Source organism: Bidens hawaiensis, unplaced genomic scaffold (genome assembly GCF_021521415.1).
Source record: "Bidens hawaiensis isolate Kalapana, Puna unplaced genomic scaffold, B.hawaiensis_p1.1 tig00041610_1, whole genome shotgun sequence".
In the NCBI taxonomy this organism is placed as follows: Eukaryota; Viridiplantae; Streptophyta; class Magnoliopsida; order Asterales; family Asteraceae; genus Bidens; species Bidens hawaiensis.
The window spans coordinates 46,195-70,997 of record NW_027505721.1 but is presented as its reverse complement, the minus strand read 5'-3'; the positions used below and the strand labels follow the sequence as shown (position 1 = coordinate 70,997).

The 24,803-nt window shown below is 34.9% G+C and overlaps 1 protein-coding gene, 2 non-coding genes and 1 pseudogene across 4 annotated transcripts; 1 reads left to right on the top strand and 3 right to left on the bottom strand.

The window, feature by feature from the left end:
- Positions 1-927: 927 nt before the first annotated feature.
- On the bottom strand, positions 928-999 carry TRNAQ-UUG (transfer RNA glutamine (anticodon UUG)). Its single transcript has one exon. It is a non-coding gene; the product is annotated as a tRNA-Gln (tRNA).
- Positions 1,000-5,480: 4,481 nt separating this feature from the next.
- Positions 5,481-5,552, bottom strand: TRNAQ-UUG (transfer RNA glutamine (anticodon UUG)). The gene has a single exon. It is a non-coding gene; the product is annotated as a tRNA-Gln (tRNA).
- A 6,638-nt stretch (positions 5,553-12,190) lies between these two features.
- On the top strand, positions 12,191-13,745 carry LOC143614973 (uncharacterized). The gene is made up of 5 exons (XM_077088248.1): positions 12,191-12,521; positions 12,657-12,795; positions 12,879-12,940; positions 13,020-13,158; positions 13,262-13,745. The coding sequence occupies exons 1-5, from the start codon at positions 12,229-12,231 to the stop codon at positions 13,394-13,396; spliced, it is 768 nt and encodes a 255-aa protein (XP_076944363.1). The 5' UTR covers positions 12,191-12,228; the 3' UTR covers positions 13,397-13,745.
- A 2,825-nt stretch (positions 13,746-16,570) lies between these two features.
- On the bottom strand, positions 16,571-19,017 carry LOC143614969 (EID1-like F-box protein 2 pseudogene; annotated as a pseudogene). The gene is made up of 2 exons (XR_013150388.1): positions 18,977-19,017; positions 16,571-17,422 (listed from the first exon to the last, which is right to left on the bottom strand). The product of XR_013150388.1 is annotated as an EID1-like F-box protein 2 pseudogene (transcript).
- Between the last annotated feature and the right edge of the window lie 5,786 nt (positions 19,018-24,803).

Below are 24,803 nucleotides of genomic sequence, written 5' to 3'. Positions count from 1 at the left end.
GCCCGTTATCAAAACGAACAGCAAGAAAGGCACAAGGAAGACGGGGAAGACAAAGGAAAGATTTTCAAAAAGATATCCTGCCGAGTATCGTTTCGTTATCGAGGCGGGAAGTGACCAAAGATCTTCAAACATTTGAAGAGGCGCTTTCTGCTATTGGTGTTTGTTGGCAGTCTACTTCTGGTAAAAGGAAAGCTGCTGCTAGAAATGGTAAAGTCAGGTGGCGGTTGGTGGATGAATCCTCGTGCAGGCGGTCGCCGCCAACGGCAGGTGGCGGTGGCGGTGGCGAGGAGAGGGTTATGTCGTTGGAGAAAAGTCTTGAAGGGTGGGGGAGGAGGACGCGCAGACTACCGAGGCAAAGATGTCAAAACGGTGGTAATCATAATCAGTCTCTTGCTTTGAAATGCTGAGTAGAGATGTTTGTGCATAATTAAATAGACCTTTTATATAATGTCTCATCTGCAACTTATGAAACTTGTCACAAGCAAAGTAAACATAATCAGAATGGTAGTGGTAGTGGTAGTGATAGTTATGAAGCTTCTTGCATTTATGATGTGTTTAAAGAGCATATTATTCTAATAGAATGGTGTTTTGTAGAGGTTGTAAAAAGTAAACACTACCAAAAATGTGAAGACGGGTTTGGGTCAAAACCGAGAATCGTCAAGTATCGGTCAACATGGCCGAGCGGTAATTTCAAATATGATCTAGACCACATGAAAAGAGTCAGGTTTTGACTTTTGAGTTAACTGGTAACTTATTAACTTAATGAAAAGTTATAAGGAGATAAAATAAGCATTGACAAGACAATTAGACAAACAATGGTGGTTTAAGCAACATAAATGATTTTATATATTGACAAATAAAAACAGTAGAAACATGTTTATTTAATGATCACAAAATATTAAAAAATTAATTTTAATGTTGGCAAAAAGGTCCTACCGGGAGTTGAACCCAGGTCGCTGGATTCAAAGTCCAGAGTGCTAACCACTACACCATAGAACCTGTTTCTTTATAAAATTCATGAAATATTTAATAAATAATACAACCTTAATGGACTTGTTTATAGGAACTCTGAAAGTGTGTCTACAGTCAGCGCATTAAATTTAAGGATTCAGCTTGATTTCTTATTTAGTTGAGTTGACTTGCTATATATTTTTAAGCTCATTTTATATTTGGCATACTTGAAGTATCTTTTATAAATTGCTATATTTTTATACAAAAAAGTCAAAAGCTGTTTATAAATATAAACACTGTTATAAACTAGGTTTGTTAAATAGCTAACAGTCATACGATAGGCACAACCAATATATCTGTTTTTTTTTCAATTTGCAAATATTATCTAGTATTAACTTCACTTATAATGTTATAAAAAAAATATATTAACTTAGTAGAAAAAGAATATCATTTTCGTTTTTGATGTAACTAACATTTTATTATGGATTCAATTTAAGTATTTATAATTTATAGCGGTAGTCCGTGGCAACCATAAAATGAGCACACTAATCACTAATCAGGTGATCATTGACAGGATCCACCAAAGGGTATGTGGTAAAAATGGCATGACGGTATCATAACGTGTAAAATGATGTTTTTCTCTATGAGGTTGATGAGACTATTATTCAGAAGGATTAAAAAGATTAAATTCATCTGTAGTATATTATATATAAGCCAATAAAATTATTCTTTCTATTTTAAATATATTACTTGTGTGCATTAGAAATGTATTCAAAGTATCACAGAAAAGACAATATTATGAATATATTTAAACACCTAAATCAGATGTAAATAGTCAGATTTTGGGGGTTTTGAGTTTTGAGGAGTTTAACCCACTTAATAATACATTATGTTTGGGTGACATGTCAATTGCGTTTGATAGACATGTCATGTTTAGGTTCAGTCAAAACTTTTACATCAACCTGTTGAAAATAAAAATATATTCTTAAATCAAATAACTTATAAGTTTAACTTGCCAACTCGTTTACGACCCGCATGACATATTTGCAACTTTCTTACATGTTTATGGCACATTAACTTATATGTAACCTGTTTAACTTGTTTTTTATATAATTACAAACCGTCTACAAAAAAGCAACCCATTTATGACTCATTTAACTTATTTATATAGTTGTATTATAATCCATTTACAACCCAACAATCGTGTGTTCGGATTACATGATGTAAGTTCTATATTAAATTTAGGTTAAAGTTGTTGTATTTGACATAAGTTTTAACTTTTAACAAGTTAACCCATCAACCGATTTAACTGGGAACTTCCAATAACTAGATATTAAAGCCAAATATCACGTGGCTTTCATGAACCGCATCACGTATTGCATCTCAAATTCTCAATTGTGAGTTTTGTAGGCCCACTTGACACTTGGTGGGTTTCCATCCATCAACTGAACCAGTCTGTCATTTTCTTTTTTGTTTGTTGAAAGTGACTTCAAACAAAATCCAATAATAGAGTATACTAAAAGCTTCGAAATAAAAAGAAAATGTTGTTATTGAAGAAACACGGATTCAAACCGTAATAGAATTATATCTGTATTTTAACCGGCTAAAAGGTTATGAAATGAGATTAGGTTAATTGAGTCAAAGCTAACGGTTTTACGTCCTGTAAAACAAACCACTCGTTACAAGAAGAATAAGATGGGGGTCTTCTCGTAATCACCATCCGACGTGAGAATAAGTATTGTTCTTCTAGAGGGAGAAATCATTTTAGTGATTGATGTAATATTAGAATTGTGAATGAATATCTCATAATGGTTGAGAATGTATTTATAGCCGAAGGTGGGAGAAGATGATTGGCTAACTTGTCACTATCTAAAAGATGCTTACATTTACCCGGAGGGACACGTGGCTTATTCTGATAGATCATTGCAGCATGGCCATGTGCTAGGCCGTTAGAGAGTGTCCAGTTCTTCCTTCTTCATTGGTTATGCTATTACATGCTACTTGTTAAGGAAGTAAATGTCATTATCAAGGAATCTTTTGGTTAATAATTGTTTCGCCTTGCAAAATGTGAAGTCACCTTTCCTCTTGCCCGCGGGTGTCCTCGGCGAGCTTCTAGAAAGGTTATTTTGCAAATATTTGTTCTTCCGTCTGCGGGTGTATCCCGCAGCCTGCCAAGACTTGTCTTTTCTTCTCGCGGATTCTGGAAGAATGTTTAGACTCTGTTTCTTGGCAGATGTCTCCCGCGGGTAATCATATGAGTTAGTGCTGAGCACCGTTCGGTTCGGTTCGGTTATTAGGCGAATCCCAAATCGAAACCGAAGTAATCAGTTATTTGAATATGCAAACCGTTTGGTTTTCGATTTTCCGGTTTTTTGTTTTTCGGTTTTCGGTTATTTTCGGTTTTTTTTCAATTATGTGTTGACATTGCAAAAATAAAAAATAAAAAATGCATATTTTAAGTTTGTATAAGAATGTGCTAGAGTACCGCAGTCCACATATATATTGAACTAGCTTTTGAACCCGTGTATTACACGGGATTTGCCAAATAATAAAAATAAATAGGGTCTGCTATTTGAAATAAATGAACAACATTAAAGCTAAGAAGAAAATAAAATATATGATACAAATAATAAGAAGTTTAGAATATCAAATTTACAAATTCAAAAAAATATTTTTATATACAACATTTGACAAAATTGTTTTGACCATTTACTCATGAATAGTTATAATGAATAAGATGAGAGATTAGAGAATTAGAAGTGAAATTAAAACCCATTTTCAAAATTGTGTTGGCTCATGACCCATGGATAGGTTGGATAAATAAGATGAATATTTAAAAAATTAAAAAGGAAATTATAACCTATTTGCAAAAATTATTTTGACCCATGACCCATGGATAGATAGGATGATTGAGATGAGAGATTAGAGAATTAGAAAAAGAATTATAACCCATTTGTCAAAATAGTTTTGTCTCATAACCTATTGATAGGTGGGATGAGTGAGAAGAGAGATTATGCCAAGAATGAATGTGAGATTGCCACATCATCCTTATTATTTTCTTTTATTAGTATATAGTTAGATAAGTAGATTAGATTCAAAAAAACAAAAATAATCACGTGTTACGTGAAACTATACGAATACAAAGTTGCTAAATAGAGAAAAAGTGTTAAAAGTTTAGTCCCGATCTTCATTCATCATCTTATATATCTTAAAAGTTTAGTCTATTTCTCATCATCATGATAATCTTTATCATCATCAATCGGTTCGGTTTGGTTTTTTTTGGTTTTTTAAAAATGGATAACCAAATTGAAACCGAAATTTCGTTTTTTCAAAAAAACAAAAAATTAACCGTCGGTCAATGCTTCGGTTTGGTTTTTTCGATAATTCGGCTTCGATTCGGTTAATTCGGTTTTCTACTCACCCCTAATATGAGTGACCGCGGGATGTTAAATGAGCTAATGGTTCTTTATTGGTCCTTTCATGACCCTATCTCTATAGTTACGCACCAAAATATTTAGAGTAAAGTGCCAAAATCGTCCCTGTGGTTTGGTCACTTTTGCGATTTTCATCCAAAAATTCTTTTTTGTGCAACTAGACCATTGAAGTTTCCCACATGTTGTCAATTACGTTCAAATCGCTAAGTCTGTTAGTTTACATGATTAACTCAAGGGTAAAACAGTCTCTTTAAATTTTTTATTATTTTATTAAATTTTTAAACTTCTCTCTTTGTTTGTACAAGCATTGACTTTGTTTCCTTCCTCTAAACCCCCAACTGACTTTCTTTATGTCTTCAACCATTTCACATTTATTCTTTTTGTTTCCAACATTTAACTCACGATAACCTTTTCTGAACAAAATATTTGGGGGATATAGAAAGTGATTCAATTTGATGATAGTTGGTTAGTTATATCTACATGGATTTGGTTTCAGAGTTTTGGAAATCAATTTGATCTGTGAACACGAATTTTATGGACAATCAATTATTATTCTTACATCATTGAATCAGTAATATTACAAGAGAAATGATAAAAAAAAAAAAAATATAATTATGAAAATTTATATGTTATAGTTTGGTTTTTAAGTTTGAGAAATTGCACATTTGAAAAACAAGATTTGCCATTTTTTTTACCAGTAAAAGTTCAAAAGCTTGCTAATACATGTTATATTAAAACCCAAATTGTGTTCCTTTCACGTCATACTGGGTGAGGTGTTCAGTGTTCTTCTCGCGCTAGCACCGCCACTCCGCCACCTTCCCAGTTGTTGCCACCATACTCCACTCTTAAACGGGACTGGATTATTTGAAGAGTAATTTTCTTATTTGTATATGTAATATAATTGGCACAATTTTAATCGGGCCATATAACGGATTAAATGAACCTAAGTACTTGACGTTGACTACTTGTAATATATTGTTGTGATTATTATATACTCAAAGGTCGTCTTAATATTGTATTGTGTAATAATTATTTCTGGTTATATCTTGCAATATTGCTTACTTTATGATATTTTATAAAGTGAGCGGCAAAAAAAGGTCCTACCGGGAGTCGAACCCAGGTCGCTGGATTCAAAGTCCAGAGTGCTAACCACTACACTATAGAACCTGTTTTGTTTGACTTTTCTATAAATAATCTGATAAGAACGATAAAAACGGAGAACTTTTCTTTACATTCTTAGCTTAGCCATATATACGAGAAAATATAATTATGACACACGGCACTAACATTTTGTTAAGAAATCAAGTTGACTCGTTAATTCAGTAAGGTTCTTATGATCTAATCAAACTGATATAGCTTAATTGGTTATAACTAACTAAATCATCTGAATTAGTTAAGTTAGTTTAAAGAATTATTTGTGTTTTCGAATGCCTAAGGATGTAACCAACGCTTTATCATGTGAAAACAAATCCATGTATTTTAATAGAGGTATATAGTTTTGTTCGTATGCGTTATGTCACTATACTTTGCAAGCTTTTTTACATGTGTATTAAGGGTGGAAATTTCTAGGTCCATGCGTCCAGCAATTGGTTTAAACCGAATCATAAATGCGTGTTTCGGTCATTAGAAATCATAGTCAATTGGTTCACAAAAGGTGATTTGTTTTTTGTTTGATTGAATAAGCTTTAAAAGAGAATTTGAAGCTGTGGCCATTTTTCGCCTAAAAAGCATAGGAAAAAATGACAAGGCAACACATGTTCGCGCTGGCGTGCATGGATTTAAGACGCTAGATATTTGTGTCTATTTACGTTCACAAGTTTCTGGCAACCATACAAATAAATTTAGAGTTTTGAGTAGCCATAAAAGTGTCGGGAGGTTTATAACAAATGACATATAAACGATGAATGATAAGGTATGTTATGAGCATGTGAATGATGTATATGCTTAATAATGTGATTAAAGCTATGAATGATCACATGCATGTGTATGGTTTATAATGGTCTTCACGGGTATATCATTCATCATTATCCTTAACAATCCACTGGTTTACATGAATGATGGCAGTGTTCATGTGTTAGATTTAACTAGTGGCGGATTCAGGATTTTTATCTAAAGGGTCCTATTTTTTCGGTGTTTAGATTTTTTCAAATCGACGTTGTTCGAGTTGGGTCAAGGCGATTAACTTAATAAAAAACAATATTATAATAAAAAAAATATATGACCATTCTTCATTAGAAAATATGCATAATTTTTGAGTTTGTGTCAAGTTTAACCCGTGAACCAGTAAACACGATTTGTGTGTGGGGTAATGGGCGGTTGATAACATTTCTTTTCATATATTTTTTAGGAATAGAATAAAGCATCATAGCGATAAGACGCTATGAACTTTATCTATAGTCATGCAAAATTGTTAAATTTGCATCAATTATATGGGCTGCTTCTGAGATTATAAGATTGCTAAAATTATTGTATCGAATTAATGAGTTCACGGAATTAAAAAAATAAAATAAAAAGCTACTTGTTCTTTTGTGTTCCAATTTTTGCAAATAAATTAGTAGTGGGTCAATTACTCAATTTGGGCTTGGGCTGAAATCAAGTTTGATGCCATTTGAAATGAAAAAATAAGAATATTAAAAAAAAATTTAAGGCTTGAAACTATGATCTTTCACAAAAAAGACCTAAGGTTTTATCACTACAAAACATTAGTACTAATACTACGAGTTTCATCTACTAATTTTTATGGTGTTTCTTAAAAACTTTATTGTACCGCATCTAATAAACTTTTAAAAAACATTGAGGGTCCCAGATCCTCTCTATATGGGTCCTCCCATGGGTTTAACCATGAAATATGTCATGGGATGAAGAGCGTGACACTTATATATTAATAAGAATAATGGTTTTATAAATATTTGTATAAGATTGTATGGAATGCTGTGAATCAGTTGTGTTAAAAGAGGTGAACATTGTATATAACGTTTTTTCTGTGAATATTTATAAACGTGCATTGTTTGATTATGATGTAATGAATGCTTTTTAAAAAGATTGAACTATAGTCTTATCATCAGAAGCTGACGTTTTTAGCATGTATTTTAGGGTGATCTATAGTAGGAAGATATATAAGATTATAATAACCACAGTCACTCTATTATTATTATACAATGAACGAAGGGAACAAAATATGACATTCATAATGTGTTCCCGAGTTCATTTGACGAGATAAATGAAATGAAATATTTTTCATTCCTTTTTATTCTTTGTTATTTTATTTCCTTTTAATTCCTTCCATTTTGGAAGGAAAGAAATCATTCATCGTTTACTCTTTATTTCTCACATCTTTCATTTCTTTTCTTTTCCTTTATTTACTTTAATGAAACGCCAGAACACACATTTTGTTCTTTCCTTCCTTAAATGAAACTCGGGAACACAACAATTCCTTTCCATCATTTCCTTTTCTTTCCCTTCTTAAATGAAACTCGGGAACAGAGCGTCAGTTTAAGTTTTGTCTTACATAGTTAACCATTGTAAGTTTGACTAAGCATTTAAAGTCTTTCGTTGTCTGATGCGTAATTTTAATAAAATCCTCATGCCTAATTTTCAGGGTGTGACACCAGGTGCATTAAAAATTCAAACTCTTTAATATATTTCAATTAATTTAATTTCTAGTTCAATATCAGGCTAATTCAAGGTTATGTTCTCTTTTTGGATAAATTGTATTCTTTCAAAAAAAAAAGTAAAAAAAAATCACCAAAAAAAAACGTATGAAATAATTTCTTCTATTCAATCCGGGTAAGATTTCTTCAGGCGTGGTCCGCCTGGAAAACGAAAAGACCTGATGTCACACCCCGACTAGCACAATGCGGAAGCGTAAAAGGGGAATGTAACAGACACATCTGGTATCAACACATTGTTTATAAGGAAACATTATAAACTAATTTACAATATATTACATTTCTTTGATCTATCATTGTTTTACAGTCTAGGTGATACAAACAAAACTAGTTCGTTAACTATACGTCCTTACTACTAACGCCCTTGCTTCTATTCACATAGCATTAACCACACACTTCAGGCAAGTAACAGATCACCAAATTACTCCGATTTAGGTACACCTGAAAAGCAGTTTAAAACGGGTCAACTACTAGAGTTGGTGAGTTTCACGAGTTTCAAGAAAACAGTAATGAGTATTTACAAGTCAACACTTGTAATCATGAAATAAATATGTATGTATGTAAATGATGTAATTATGCTAAGTTACAGTGAAGCCTTGACTGTATGTGCTGCGTGCATCCATTTCCCACGCTCCATCAACCACTGTGGCCCCTTTCCGCCCACAACATGCCCCGGTAGCTATGTCTAACACTACATAGCCTGTTTGTATAAATATGGTCATGTGCAAACGACGCTATGTGACACGGCAACCAGGCCGATTCCGTTTGGGTTTGTCAAACCAATAGTACTATTCACAAGCTACCGGCTCGAAGTTAATCACTGTGATCGTGGGGACTTTCGTGTGTTAGCACTTAGATAATTCACATCAATACATGTTTCAGGTATGTATATGTAATCAAACATGCTTTTCACCCCAAAAGTTCGTAAAACAGTTTAAAAGTGGGGTCATGAAACTCACGGTTTAGTAGATAATCAGTACTGTATCAGCTTGTGGTTTGTTCGGTCCGCTATCAGTAATTCCTATAATCAATATTATAATAATATTAATATATTAATATTATTATAATCTCAATACTAAACTGGGCTGTATAACTAATCTGGGTGTAGCTGGAACGCCCAGAAAGTGGCAATAGGCTTAGGTTGTGATGTTGTTCAATGACTAATACTTAAAACCGAACTTGGCTCAGATTCCCGTTTTCCCAGCTGGGCCAAATTGTTCGTTTACGCGTTCAGAAAATAGTTATGGGGAAATAAGCTTGGGTAAAGGTATTGGTTAGCAAAATGATTAAGTTATAAAGAAGGATCACCTATTAGGGTCCCGGATTAGCCACGGGACTCGTTTCCGTTTATTCAGTTTGATTTGAGAAGAAACGCGCACAATCCACCCGGATTGTCCAGGTTTCTCATAGAAAAGTTCATTTTCACTTAATTAGTCCAAAAATATGATTTTTGATCACTCTTGGTGTTTTGGTATTCCCGCAGGTTCGTTAGTCGCGAACTTGCCGGTTTTTATAAAAACAGAATTTGTTTAATCTTTAAATTAGCATAATTAATTAACCGTTAATCATTAAATTATGAAAATTTAGCCACTTATCAATTAAAATATGTAGATTTTTATAAAAATATTTCTGGAATTATTTACTGATTTATTAATTTATAAAAATTCATTTTATCAGCTATATTTCGCCTGAAAATCGTCCGTTTACCCCAAACAATTTCCAAGAATTCCACAAAAATTCCCGAATGCTCAAATCATGTCCCAAATCAACCTGTATCAATTTAAAAATGTAAAAGTTCGTGCGATATTCTTTTCGGCCTAAATTCGGCTATAAAAATTCACACAAACGCATATAAACAAAACACCTTTAAACTTCTCCAAATAATCCCAAAATTCATATGTGATCAAAATACATCAAATCTGAGTTCCCAGAAAATTTTCATAATTTTTGAAGTATTTTAGATATTTTTCCCAAATAAACGTCCCAATTCGGTAATAAATTCGTCAAATATTCTCGGATGGTCAAAAAATTACCAAATTTGAACAGGGACTCAATGACATGGTCCCTGATGTCCCTGAAAAATTTCAAGGCCTAAAAATATGCACATCACAACCTTAACCTAAACAGCCCGTAAGCGAGTGTTTCGGCATTACCTTAGCGGGTTTGGCTCGTTTCCGACTTTCTAATCAAGTTTTCAGGTTCTTGTGCTTCTAAGAAAGCTAGGTACAAGTCCTATATCACAAACCAAACAATTTTTCATCAACATAACAGCCCTTAACTTAGGGTTTCGGCTAGTGCACAAAAACGAACTTTTGAACCGTAAAAACGCCGTTTCAACCCTTTAATCCGTGTTTATGGCAAAAAAAAACTATCAAAACAGGTTCCTTACCATGTGTATGATCAAAACATGTTAATGGACCATTTTTAGGATTTTTACACTGTTATGAATGATTTTTAGTAATCAAGACATGTTTTTATGGTATTAAACGAGTTTAAACAAGACAAAAATCGATTATTTAAGAACTCTTTACCTTGTTTCTTGCTGGTTTCTGGCTGGAGCAGAACTTGTGTCCAGAGTTTTCAAGAAATGATGTTAGAAATATCTTGTATCTAGTTTATATGTGAAAGGAAAAAATAAGGGGGTGGGGTGGCGGCTGCGGCCGGAACCCATGGGCCTCCCCTTTGGGCTGTTTTGGCCCAATAACCTGGTTTCTCAAGCTCAAATACGAAAAGCTCGGTCCAAATTTAGTTCGGGTTCGGTTTTTGGCGCGAAAAACTTATGGGTGCGTTAAACAGCGCGAAAACGAGTGTTTTTCGGCTAGTTTTGTGTAAAATTATAAAAACATACTATATGTTTGCAAAAATCAAAAATATTTTCACGGATCGCTTAAAACATTTCAAGTAAGTGTTTGGTAAGTCTTTTTCGGCTTAACGGATGATACAATGCTTGGTTTGTAACTATCTTTTGCGTTTAAATATATAGCGGGTAGTTAAACGAGCATATTTTCGTTTAACTTGTTTGCTATCAAACTAAGACCATTTTTCTAATATTTTAGCTTGTATAGATCGTATATCACTTATAGATGGCCCCCCGAGATATCTGGGTCATAACCCGACCCGTTCGGTTAATCGTTCGTTTGTTACGCAAAAGGCGTTTATTTGCTTAATCGGTAAATGCGTACTGAGGTGTACCTTGTTTTGGCTCAAATGTCACACTTGACCTGTAACTAGTGTTCCAAAATTCCTGACTAGGCATCGATTAATCCCTGATTAATCTCTAGTACCCACCCCACTGATTAGTTTTGCGCTAGTCGGCCAGTTAATCGGTCAATGGTCAAATCCGGCCAAAATCGTGATTAATCGGATTTAGTCGGCGTTTTCTGGCAAGGTTCCGCCCAAAATTGGCGGTTTCGACGAGATTCAGGCTAAATTTAACACTTTTCAATGAGATTCTGGCCAATTTCCGGCCAAAATGTATATGCGTACATGTAAAACTGAAAATTAAATATAAAAATGTGTATGCATATAAAACTAAAAAATATACACTAAAGTCCAATTCGATTAATCCTGTCTAATTAATCGCTAGTACTCACCCCACCCGCCCGACTAGCGACAGCGAGTTCTACAACGGTGTATGATGCCATATTTGAATAGTGAGTAATATTTGAAGGAGCGTACTGCAATTTATGGTTGTTAATTTGTTATCATCTCCTCTTATCATCATCATCATCACCACCGTCACAACCACTGCCACCCGCCACCGTCGCCACCATGAGCTCGTGTAAACTCCTCCTGTACCGATACTCTCTGTCTTTTCTCGAGTTGACTACAACACGCAGCATCCACACTTGTACTCACCTTCTCTCTCGCACTCCAGGTAAACAAATGCCTAATTCATCTCCATTATTATTATTTTATTATTATTATTATTATTATTATTATTATTGTGTCCGACCGTACACACGCAAACATTTCAATTCAAATCCCTAGGGTTTAAGCTTAAATCCTACCGTCACTCTCACTCCACAAGATCATTCAGCTCCGTTCCAGCTGCCGTTGCCGTCAACGATAGTTATGTACATCCAGAAGAAGATAATAATGAAATTAAACCACAACAACAACGTACGGTTGGAGATTTGATTTGGAGAACCTCAAACGACGACGTTTCAAGCTTCATGAAGATGGAACGGAGGACCGAGCCACAATCGAGCACCCGGTTTCCGTATCTGGATAAGTTTAAAACCGGAGACACGTTTTTGAGTAGTCGAGAGGTGTTGGATGCGGTTGAGTCTTCGTTGATGGAGCTTCGGAAGGAGCGGTTTAGGAATGTTGTGAATAATCGGACTTACAATGTGTGTCTGGTGGTGGAAGGTTTGTCGGATGCCGGCAATGTTTCGGCTGTGTTTCGTTCGGCGGACGCGTTGGGGTTTCAGTCGGTTCATGTGATTTCGCTAGACTGCAGCAAAAGGTGTTAACCTGATCTGAGGTGACTTTAACCTTTGATTTTGTCCATATCGATTGGATTAATCAGATATCGTACGATTGTTGATTGTGTTTATCAGTTTGATGAACGAGGTGTTAATCGCTTGATTTGAACATTTAGGTATAGAGAGCATCGGCATGTTAGTATGGGAGCAGAGAAATGGCTGGACATCGAGCTTTGGGATAACACTGAAAAGTGCTTTGAAGTTTTGAAGTCACGTGGTTATCGCATCGCTACAACACACGTCGGAATGGAGACGGTACATGTTATTATATGAAATGCTTTTGCAGACTTTTAGTGTTAAATTATGGTGAATATGTGTGACCTATTGACTATGTTCAGGTTTCTGTTTATGATATGGATTGGTCGTGCCCCACTGCTATAGTCGTTGGAAATGAGGGCAGGTAAGCAATTGATGTGTTTTGTTAAAGATTATCAGATAATTTGATCATAGTTGTGATGATTGTAATACTTATTATGCAGGGGGATTAGTGAAGAAGCTTTGAAATTGTCAGATATGCATTGTAGTATTCCAATGAAAGGAATGGTGGACTCGTTCAACGTCTCTGTTGCTTCAGGGATCCTCATGCACCATGCAGTCTGCGATAGAACTAGAAGGCTGGTAAGAATCTTGAAAAGTTTTAAACTTGATTTTAGCACATTGATTTCTTGATTGTTACATGTTACAATTTATGGTGGTTTTGATGTTTTTTTTTTATATGAAGGGTGGTCATGGTGATCTAACATCAGAAGAAAAGCAAATATTACTGGCTGAGTTTTCTCTACGACATAGCAGGAGTTCAATAAGCATTGCTCATGAGTACGCCAAGCGAAAGATCACAGCTTTACCCAAGCTTTAAGCATATCATTTGGATAATTGTCAAACGGTACGCTGTTTTTGAGCTTCTTGTTGAACTTTGTAGTTTGAAATGGTGCTCGAATGTACCTTTTTGTGACCCGATATATATCAAAGAAAACACATTATATATTCCCTTTTAAGATCAAACTTAGTCATAACTTCTGTAATGTAAATTAAACATTTTTCAACTCGATTAGACTAATAAATACAAAAAGGATATACAATTCAAAAAAATATTTTACAACTTGATTATACTAATAAATACAAAAAGGATATAAAATTAAAAAAAAGGCTCTCTCATCAATGAGGGGCATCGTACCATCTGGTGTTTGAATCGAAGATTTAGAGCTGCTTTGCATACTCATATCTTCATCATGGTGCTTCCTTTGTTGTGACTTCACAAATTCTTCAATTTTATGCTTCAGTTCTGTGTCTGGAATCAGCATACCGGGTGTAGATGTGATCGATTGAATGGATCCGTCTGCAATTTAATATAAACATTACAAAAACATCATAAATTGTAACAATTAATGAGATAATGTTTTGTATAAACAAGCATAAAGATAAAAATGTTACTGCATCGCTGAGAAGATGCCTCTGAATCACTGGTTGGCCAACTATGATTCTTGACGATGATAAGATGACTGGATTTTCATAAGTGTGTACTTGCAGTTTTAGAATTTACAGCACCCATAAGACGATCGTGATTTTATAAAACTTTGTACATCAAACACTGTAATAACAAACCAAATTACCTGGATTGGATCAAAGCAACTGCTTTGGCCGAAACCCGTATTTTTCAGGATCCTTTAAGCTTAATGATTTCCTTTGTGGGCCCACAAGGTGTAACAGGAAGTAATTTAACATGCTGGCAACTCTCTCAACCTGAAAAAAAAATCTACAGTAAGAAAACAAGAATATAATTCCGGGCTCAAAAGATAGTTTACCAATTCGGGTAGCAGAAAGGGAGCTGTAATTTGCTCCGTGGTGAAAGCAAACATGCTCATGTCAATCCTGATAATCTATATTCAAAATTAACCATCATTTAATTAACTCATAATCATAAAAAACATATATCTATTAAATACGTGTATATGTGAAAGAACAAACATTTTCTTGAGTGTGGAAAAGTCTAGTTCTCTCCTGTCTCTCTTGAGCAGGTATTTGTTCCCATTCAACAGTGTTGGACACTTTCGAGGCTTCTGGGAATACCTTTTTACGAGGTTTCTGGGAGCAATGCACGAGGATGATGTGGCCACTTTCAGGGGCAATCTAGCTAAAGATGTTCTTGGAGCAATTACAATTTAAGGGTTATGGACTCGTATCATATTAATCGTTTAAACGCTGCTTCCAAAACTAGCTTATGTAAAGCATGTCTATGGTCATCCCATCGCACATTCAAAGTCTAGAGGTTCGTCCACATAAACATGCAATACTCTCTCTTTGGCCATGTCAGTGCAACTTTCTCTCTTTAACCATGTCGGAGATAGTGGGCTGAAAAATCCAGCGTTGCAAGCACTCTGAGATTTCGTTTAAGGACTTAAATTGTACCTTTTATTTTAACTTTTGAATTTGTGTTAAGATTTGTTGAAGTGTTTTGATACGAGCCCACTCAAGACTAGTCTAGATCCTATCAATCTGGACCCAGCGCCCGACCCAATCCTAATCCGTTAGGCGCTGGCTTGAACCATTCAAAACATTTAAATTCTAAAGTCCTTTTCGTTATCTAGTTTCTTTATCTTTATTCTTTTTTCTTTAAGTTATTAAAAAAAACTCCTTTAAGTATGTTTATTTGAGATTTGAAAAGGAGCTACTATTTTAGGGTTGGTTTGGAAGTATTATTCACTTGTATGTTCTTGTTTATTTCCTTCCAATGATCCGATTTCATTCATAGACAGCCAGACATCATGTTTCCTCTTACATATGATTTTTTTAATATGAAATGCCAGATCATAGATTGTATATCATATATATAGTTATTATTTCCTCTTTAGAACGCTAACTCACACACTCATTAATTATACTATTATGTCTATCATGATATTTGAACCCTCTACATTGGGAGGAACACTAGTATGTATATACATTGATATCACCAGGTTAGAAGCTCTTTTAATATAATTACTTCACTTTTCTTAAATGAAATATTTTTCTTTTGACACCTTTTATGTGGTTTTTAAAATTTACGCTTTTTATATTTCATTTATAAATTTAATGTTTAATATCGCTTTTGTGTATTTCTATTACTATATATTTCTAATAGTTTGACCAATTGACAATATTTCACCAAGTATTGTATTTGACCACTGTCATTACACATTGTCTAATTCTAAAATCTTTCTTACAATATGGCTTGTAGTTCTTTCTCTTTGAAGGTTTGAATCATTTTCCTTAATGGGCATGTGGTTTTTTGCAAGTTTGGTTCATTTTCCTTAACAGGCGTGCAATTTTTTGCAAGTTCGGTTCCTTTTCCATAACGGACATGTAATTTTTACAGGGGTCGTTTGTTTGGCTTGATTAACAATCTATCTACTGTGTTTGAGGTTACAAGAGACTGCAAAATAGGGAAGAGTAGTGAAGCTGGTTGTGGAAAATGTAGCAAAGAAAAATTCGACACGTGCGAGAAGTATGAGATTAACCCCATTAATTAAAACATGATAAACAAATCAACCCTAAAACATTGTGTTTATTAATCGGTTAGACACGACACCCCAGAACCTAACTATTTTAGCGTTAATCTTAAACAATGACAACAAATTTTATGCAGGCATTCTTATCTCTAGCACACGGAAAAGATCTTCAAAAGATGTCGAAAGACTCAAGTCGAAACCAATGCATCTGTTTTATTTTACCCCAAAAACATATAACTGCCACTACACATTGAGCTTGCATTTGCTTCCAATCAACCTTTTATAACATAACCAATATAACTAGCAAATCATCTTTTTATATCCATCGACAACCAATACAATAGTTCACGAGAGAGTATCACGTTTAATAAGAATATGTAACAATCTTGGACTAAAAAAGATGTTGAAAACGCAGCTCATTTGCACATATGCCCATCTTACAGTCGTTGCAAAACTAGTAGTCCACATTCCACAATCACCTACCTGTTCAAGAAACATCAACCACAACAACATGTTATCAGTTTTGAATATTTGGCAAAAACTGATTCTTATTATCTAACAATCAAGAGTCAAAATGATTATGATTGATATTAAATGTGTAGCAAATTAGTAAAAAAATTACCTGAATGAACTGTTAGTATATCAAATCAATCAAATTCCGACGGCTCTTCCGAATCAGACAAGGGCAAAAGCGTACAAACACCAAGAACGTGTCCATTAAGGCACACATAATACTCAATACAATCTTCATACGCACCCAACCGACAGCTGGCACTTTGTGGGATCATCTTAGCCTGCAGCATACTCCATAACTTCCCTTTGCAATAAGGGCAAAACTCTGTAGGGTGAAATTTAGCACCCCTTCTTATAAGCATCTTACGCACCTTCGATGTGGCAAATGACTTAAATACCCCTCTAAAAAAACCCACATCCCCTTCGTCTCCTTGGTCTAAATGCTCACATGGGTCAGATACATACAAAATATCGGACCGACAGTTTGGCAACAGAAAGCTTTTCCCAGAAGTTCTAGAAAATCGAGTCCTGTAAGCAAAGTGACCAGGAATGTAAATCTTGTTAAACAAACCGTCTTTTTTGCAACCCGAGCAGTAAATAAGAAGCTTCCCGAGTGCACTCCAGTTTCCATCAACACTGTGGCTGCCACTCGATTGAAGATCTTGCATCATTTTAGGGGCCCGTGTTCTACAAAACTCCTTCCAGAGGACTCGTTTCACAATATCATCAAACCATTTGCAGACACAAGAAAGTGCAGCGATTATTTTGGGATTCCAGTTTAAGTGTTGAAGAAGTAGAAAGATCACATCTTCACTTAAATGTCCTTTTGTGCACATACAGCTTGCAGAGTGTATGCATCTGTACTGTTTGGTTATTATCATTGTCTGCACAAGGTGAAAAGTTGAGATTCCATAAAACAATTAGATAAATTAGAACATATAACATACTTGCAGAGTAAACAAAAAGCACTCATTTATAGAACAAATTCACATATATTTGCACTTAAGTCACAAGCATGATGCAATAATACAACCAACAGTATCATACTTCATGACATAATAGCATAGTTGTAAAAATCCCGACTAGGCGCCGATCAGTCCCCCGACTAGGGCTGTTCAAAAAGCTCGAGGCTCGAAGCTCAGGCTCGTGGCTCGCTCGAGAAAAGCTGGAATAAAACTAGCTATAAAAAGTTGATTTTAAACATCCTGAGCTGATTTGGATCATTTTTGTAACCGAGCCAAAATCGACCCAGGCTCGGCTCGATTTTAAGCTCGTTTAACTTCAAAATCGAGCTAGAGCCTAGCTAAGTTGCCTCGTTTAATTTCAAGCCTGAGCTCAAAACCACCCTGGCTCGATTCGTGAAACAGCCCCACCCCCGAACCTCACCAACTAGTCGCCGATTAATCAACATTTGGTCAAAATCATGCAAAATTGAAATATTTATGTATAAAATTTGGTTATATATATACATATATATATCAATCAATCAATCAATCAATCATGCCCAGTAAAATCCCACCGACAGCAAAGCTATAAGTAGGGTCTGGGGAGGGTGGGATGTAGGCACACCGTACCTCTATCCAAAGGAATAAAGAGGTGGCTTCCAGAGAGACCCTCGGCTCTAAGTACATGTGTATGAAGCAAAATAAAGGGAATCAAAATTTAACAGTTATATAAAAACTACTACTAATTATAGTAATATTAATAATAAGATCACAGTTTAACAGCTATATAAAAGCTAATAATAATTATAATAATAATGATAATATATGTAAGGGAAATACCATTATGGTATGTGACCTAAATAAGTTAAGTCTAAGCCCTAAGGTATTCAATTCTCTCTAAAAATCGTTAACTTTAATTCTACTTCTCCACGAATTCCTATCCTCAACCATGTCCTCGGAGAGGTTTAGGTCTATCAAAACATGCCTAATCCTCTCATCCCAAGTCAATTTCGGTAGTCCTCTACCCCTCCTCCCCTCTATAGTAATGTTTTCTACGGATCTAACAGGATTCGTCGCCTGTCTTCTCTTTACATGTCCAAGCCATCTCAATCTCCACTCTCTTATCTTGAAATATTACATATAAATACCGACCAACTAGCAGCCAGCGATTTCTACAACAGTACGTAATAATAGTCAACAACGTACGGTTTGGTTTTGGTTAATTCAAAGCTCGGTTATATTATAGACGGTTGCAACACGAATATAAATTTGGAAAAACAAAAACACACAAGGTTCGGTTCGGTTTCAGTTAAATGTCAGTTAACGAACACACATTAACCATAACCGTAACTGTATTGTGGGTTAACCATATATTTACTTAACCATAACCGATCGATAAGCACAAATAATGTACAACCTAAATAAAAAACCAGAAAAAATAAATAAGGAAGAAACAGTACAGAATCGAAGTTAAATACTTGCCATGCACCTCACCTCAGCTCATATGAAGAAGAAACCCTAACAAATTAAACCGCCTGCAATGCAAATCAATAAAATTAGGGTTTCGAAACACATTTCAAAAGTAATAGCATACGAATTGACAATTAACTCAACTAATTAAAACCTGCAAGTATCGAATTAACAAATTGGTACCTTATTATTAATATTATTATTATTGTTATTGTTATTTGGGTTTGGTTGGAGTGAAGAATGGGGGAGTTGAGTTGCAATTTGCAAATCTGATTGGATACAAAAAAAAAATATAATAAATCGTATTATTAAAGGAAAGGAAAGGAAGTGGTAAAGTGACATGCGGGTGATTTTAATGTGAGACAGATGGAAGATGCTGTCGGTACGTCGACGATTGTGATTGGTCTGTCGGAATGTGAGGAAACACGCCGAGTCAGCAGGGAAGAGTTGATTGGCAGTCAACAGTTGCGTCTTCTTAATTGGTTTCTTTTTGATTTTTTTAATTTTTATGTTAGTGTGAAAATACAAGTAAAGGCATCTTGATGAATATAAGAAAATATTTACAAAAATTGCACTGAAGAGCGAAGACTGCGATAACATTGACGAGTAGTAGACATGTTAATCGGGTTAGCCACGTTGTAAAAGTGGGTTGAAAAGGTTATACAAAGGTTGATCTGTTTAACTAAAACAAAATTGAATTTTAATCTTATAATTTTACAGTTGATAGATAATAGTTCAACATTTTTATAGTTAGCTGATAATAGTCTCATATGATAATATTCTTGCCACAACTCCCACCATTTACATTGTTTTTTCTCATTTGACACCCGTTAAAAAAACTTAACTTCATTAACCTTTATTTGAATTTCAAAATGATTTATTAGTTTTTTTTATCATAAGAATGATATGAATATATTGATGTAAAACTTACCTCGAAACGCTATTCCAAACGGTTGATTTTTGTTAATTGGAAGCTTATCGTTTCGTCGTTTGAAACATTATTTCAAGGTAAGTTTTACATCGATTGATTTGTATCCTTCTTATGATGAAAAAAAAAACTTTAACACAGTTGAAATTCGAATAAAACTTAAAGGAGTTAAGGGTTTTTTTTTTTTTTTTCAATTGAGGTTCAATAAGAAAAAAATAGTGTAAAAGTAGGAATGGTAGCAAGAATATTTTCAAGTAGGATTATTATCGACCAACTAAAAAATATATGGGATAATTAAATCCAAATTTCCTTAATTAAGCAGGTTGGTTGGATGGTCTTTAATTAAATAAGATGAGGAATGGCAAAAATGCCCGAGCCCGACGGGTATACCTGAAACCCGAAACAAATGGGACGGGTATACCCACAACCCGATGGGTATGGACCGGGTATGGACCGGGTATGGGATTGAGATTTAAAAATTTATGGGGGTTTGTGCCGTGTATGGGATTAGACGATACATGGCCCGATTACCCGACACATACCCGTTTACTTGAATCATATACCCGAACTTTGTATTTTGAAGATTGTGAAGTATATATATGAAAAACTATATAAAAATTATAGTGATATTATTTATTTGTTTTAAGTTTTTAACGCTCGTATACATGGAGTGTATTAGATTTTGATTTGTAATAATTATAGTATGAATAAAAGATATAAAAGAATTATAATGTAAAAAAATGTACTTGAAAATCACACCGATACCCGACGGGTAATTACCCGACAAATACCGACGGGTAATGGGCCAGGTATGGAACACGGTTTTACAAACGTGTATGGGCATGGGATTAGGTCGGCCCATTGCCATCCCTAAATAAGATAAGCACATAACTCCGAACAACTTCTATCTAATTACACGTCAACTCAAATACGACTTGTTTTATTAAATAGATCAAGCGGAACACGACTTATATATTAAGCGAGTTCAATATAATAAGTTAAACCTTATTATTTCCATGTTGTGTTCCAGTTTAATGTCAAAAATCATCACACTTGCTTATTATGGACAAACTCCTGCAACGTATTTGTTCATACAATCACCCTCAAATTCAAATTGTTAGGTAATCCTGTTTTTTAAATACATCTCTGCCTTAATTGACAATTAATTTTTCTATAATTTGTCTTCATCCATGGACATCTACAAAGAGAAATCTGCCAAAGTAAGTGTCACATATCGTATTTTGAAGCCCCTTGGTTGTCAAGTGACAGGCTTTTCGTCTCACTTATAATGGTCACTTGTCTTATCAAGGAAACGACCATAGTTCCCCGCCAGTGATGCTCGTGTGTCAAGACGTCAAGCATATTGGAGCACATACACTTTACAAATCGCTAAGGCTCTTCCAAGTGAGAATCAAGGCTAGCAATAGACCCAAAAATTCAAAAACAAGTCAAGGAATTACAGTTATCAAGCATTCAATACGTCATAAATGACCCTCAATTGTGATAGAATATAATAAGATAAAAAAATCCTTGGATATTCTTGTTTTGAGTTACATATATCTTTGCCTATTGGATTGCGTGTGTTGTTAACTTCTTATGGAGACATAAGCATGGTTTTGTTCTAGGGTGATTGGGTGAACGAGTCTTTAGCGAACTAAAGGTGGGCCTAGTAGTCAGCCTTTAAGAAAAGTTGTAGGTGAAGAACAAAAGGTGGACACTAGGACACCATATTACAATTATGTGGGCTTTATATTACTACTATTGTACTTAATTTTATACTGAGACAAAGATGTAAATATTGTTCAACCCAAAAGAATAACTTTATTATAGTTATAATAAGATAATAGTAACAACATATAACAGGAAAATGAAAACGAGGAGAAGAAGATAAATTTCAAATAAAGATGATAAAGTTGCTTGAATTTGATGACAACAAGTCAAACAATGCATGATAATTGACGGGTGGATAGTGTAGTAATTCTAATTAAAAACATGTGCGTTTATGTGTTATTTCAAGGATTTAGGTTACTACCGAATATTGGGTGTTTGTAGGTACAGGTGTTGAGAAAAGACGATTAGAGTGAAAGGAACAAGAGAGGCGAGACGGGAGGCGAGTAATTAAGAATTGAAGATAAAAGACGAAAGTGGTGCTAAAGCCACCGTAGCTTACGGTACCCACCGTAAACTACGGTGGAGTGTTTGCCGTAACATGTTGCCGTAGACAGAAGTTTTTTGGCATAATGGTTTTAAAGCCACCGTAAGCTACGGTGGCCACGGTAGCTTACGGTGGACCCTGCGCGCTGGTGACGGTTACAACTCGCAAAAGATGTTATAAGTGACTTTTGACATGCTTTTCAATCTATTCCGTACTAGACAATTGTTTTGGGTGATTTTGGTACTGGAGAACAAGATTTTGGGTACTTTTAATTGAAGACTAACACTATAATCTTTGATTGCTTTGGATCAAACATTGAATCGATGATACTAACCATGTGTGGCTAATCCTTTGATATTTCTCTTGGGATGTAAGGTTAATTGCAAGACACTTCATGTTATTTGTTCTTGAATTTGGATTGATTGTCTAATTGTTATGTTAGTATGATCATGATGTTTATGTAATTGTTTGTAGTTTGTCTATATTGTTTAAACCTAGTTTTGAACCACGCGTTCTTGGTGTCGTTGACAATTGAGATTTAGTGGAAAGAATTAGGGTTAATAGTATTGATTGATTGTTAAGTAACAACCTCGCGTTCTAGGAATCTGAGTACTTAGTTCTTAATTAATCACAAACAATTGCATTTACACAAAACCAAGATAGTATGATTTATCCATTGAATGGTAACGTAAGTGTTAAGTAATAACCCGAACCCCGAGAGGAATGCTTGTTTAATCAATTGTTTACAACTTTCGTGTAGTTTATTTAGCTTCTAAAATCAAATCAAAATCAACTTGAAAATTACTTTTTGTCATTTACGTTTATATTAGTTTAATTATTAAACTACTTATTAACACATATTCCACAAACTCCTTGTGTTTGATACCCATTTGCCACTATCTATTTAGTAGTAATTGGTTCAAATTTGAGTGAGTCTTCGACCTCACGTCAATAATCAAGTTGCATAATATATGTCACTATGAGTTTTCTTAATATACTTTTACTCAAATCCGCTTTCATTTGAACATTATTGTTCAAACATCCGACAAGTTCTATTGCTGGTAATTGTGGAAAGTTACCTTATCATATGAACACTTACTTTTGACTTTACAAAAAAGCCACCATGATCAAACTTGTCTTGTTCTACCTTCCACAATATATTGCTAACCTAACATGTTTGGACAAACCACATGTTCTACAACGAAGGCCTTGTAGAACATCTACCAAATTTGACGCAAATATGTTTTGACACGTTACCCATTCTAAGTTCCTAACCAGCCCGACTTACCACGCTTACCAATAACCATCCTCGGCTAACTCAGCATGCGTTTCATTTGATCATGACACAATTTAGTAAAAAAAGAACACATAAAAACCACATTAACATGTGTTTGATTTGATCATAACACTGTCACTTCATTTATTCATGCATAAGTTCAACCAAACATCAAAAGCAACCGTCTTTATGTAAAACTCCCATCACTATCATCAGGCTCTTAATCTAAAACTCTTAACAGAACCTGAATTCTTGTGAAAGTAAGTAACCGTCTTTTCATTTTCCATCAACCGGGCAAAGGCTTACCATCTTGTAGCGAGATCACGGTTTCAAAAGCACCAACCAATGCCTTCACTTTACTCTTCCTGCTCTCAACAAGCTTACTTGCGGTTTCTTCTATCACATTATTCAACAAACCTTGCGCGTCTTTCTTTTCTTGCTCGATTTGATGCTTCAAAACAACACTTTCGGGCCCGTTCTTGGATTCATTTGTTTCCTCAACATATTTCTTTTCAAAACTTCTTCTAGACACGCGCTGCCTATCTTCATTACCTTCCATTACTTTCCCTTTCGAGAATTTGAGCTTTCTTGGAATACTAATCTCAGACTGAACATCGAAACTTTTGTTTTTATAAGTTTTTCTTGAAATATTTTGACCGGTTTCATTACCATCAATAACCCTCCTTCTGAACTTGAGCCTTCTAGGAGTGTTATTCTCCAACTGAAGATCAAGAATCTTCCCCCTCATAAACCTTAGCTTTACGCTTTCTTCGTTTTTATTTTCAGAAATTACCATTTTACCCTTTCTCGGGATCTTATGATTCCCAACTGAAGTCACCATTTCACTAAAATTAGCGGTTTCGGACCTGTCTTCTGAAACTTCGGCTTCTTCATCACCAGTGTAATCAGACTCGTTTTCTGGAACCTCATCATCATAAAAGGACTCAGAGCTTTCAGATACCGGAGGCGCGATTAAAGCTTCTTCTTCTAGAACTTCTTTATCTGAAAAAAGTTCAGAACTTTCACAAACCGAATGGATGATTGTCGACTCATCTGCAACACTTTTGTCCGGAAAAGAATAAGAACTATTGCAAACCGGAGGGTTGACCAATCCTGTTGGCGATTGCATAGAGTCAAACTCCATGGTCTCAGGTTTGACCCCTTCTTCTACAACATTTTTGTCTGAAAACGAATCAGAACTTTTGCAAACCGGAGGGTTAACCAGATCCATCGACTGCTGCATAAAGTCAAACTCCACGGTCTCACGTTTAACCTCTTCTTCTACAACATTCTTGTCAGCCATTGCTTGTTTAGGCTCGGGCTTTCGCATCCTGTTTTGAATCTTTTGATCCTTCAAAGGTGTAACCTTTTTAATGACCTGAGATTTTTCCGCCTTCAAACTTGCAGCTCTGCTGAAAGAAGCTTTAGGGGACTGCGATACATTTGGTGTAACCTTTGCAGCAACCTTCTTACCAATACTCGTTTTAGTTGT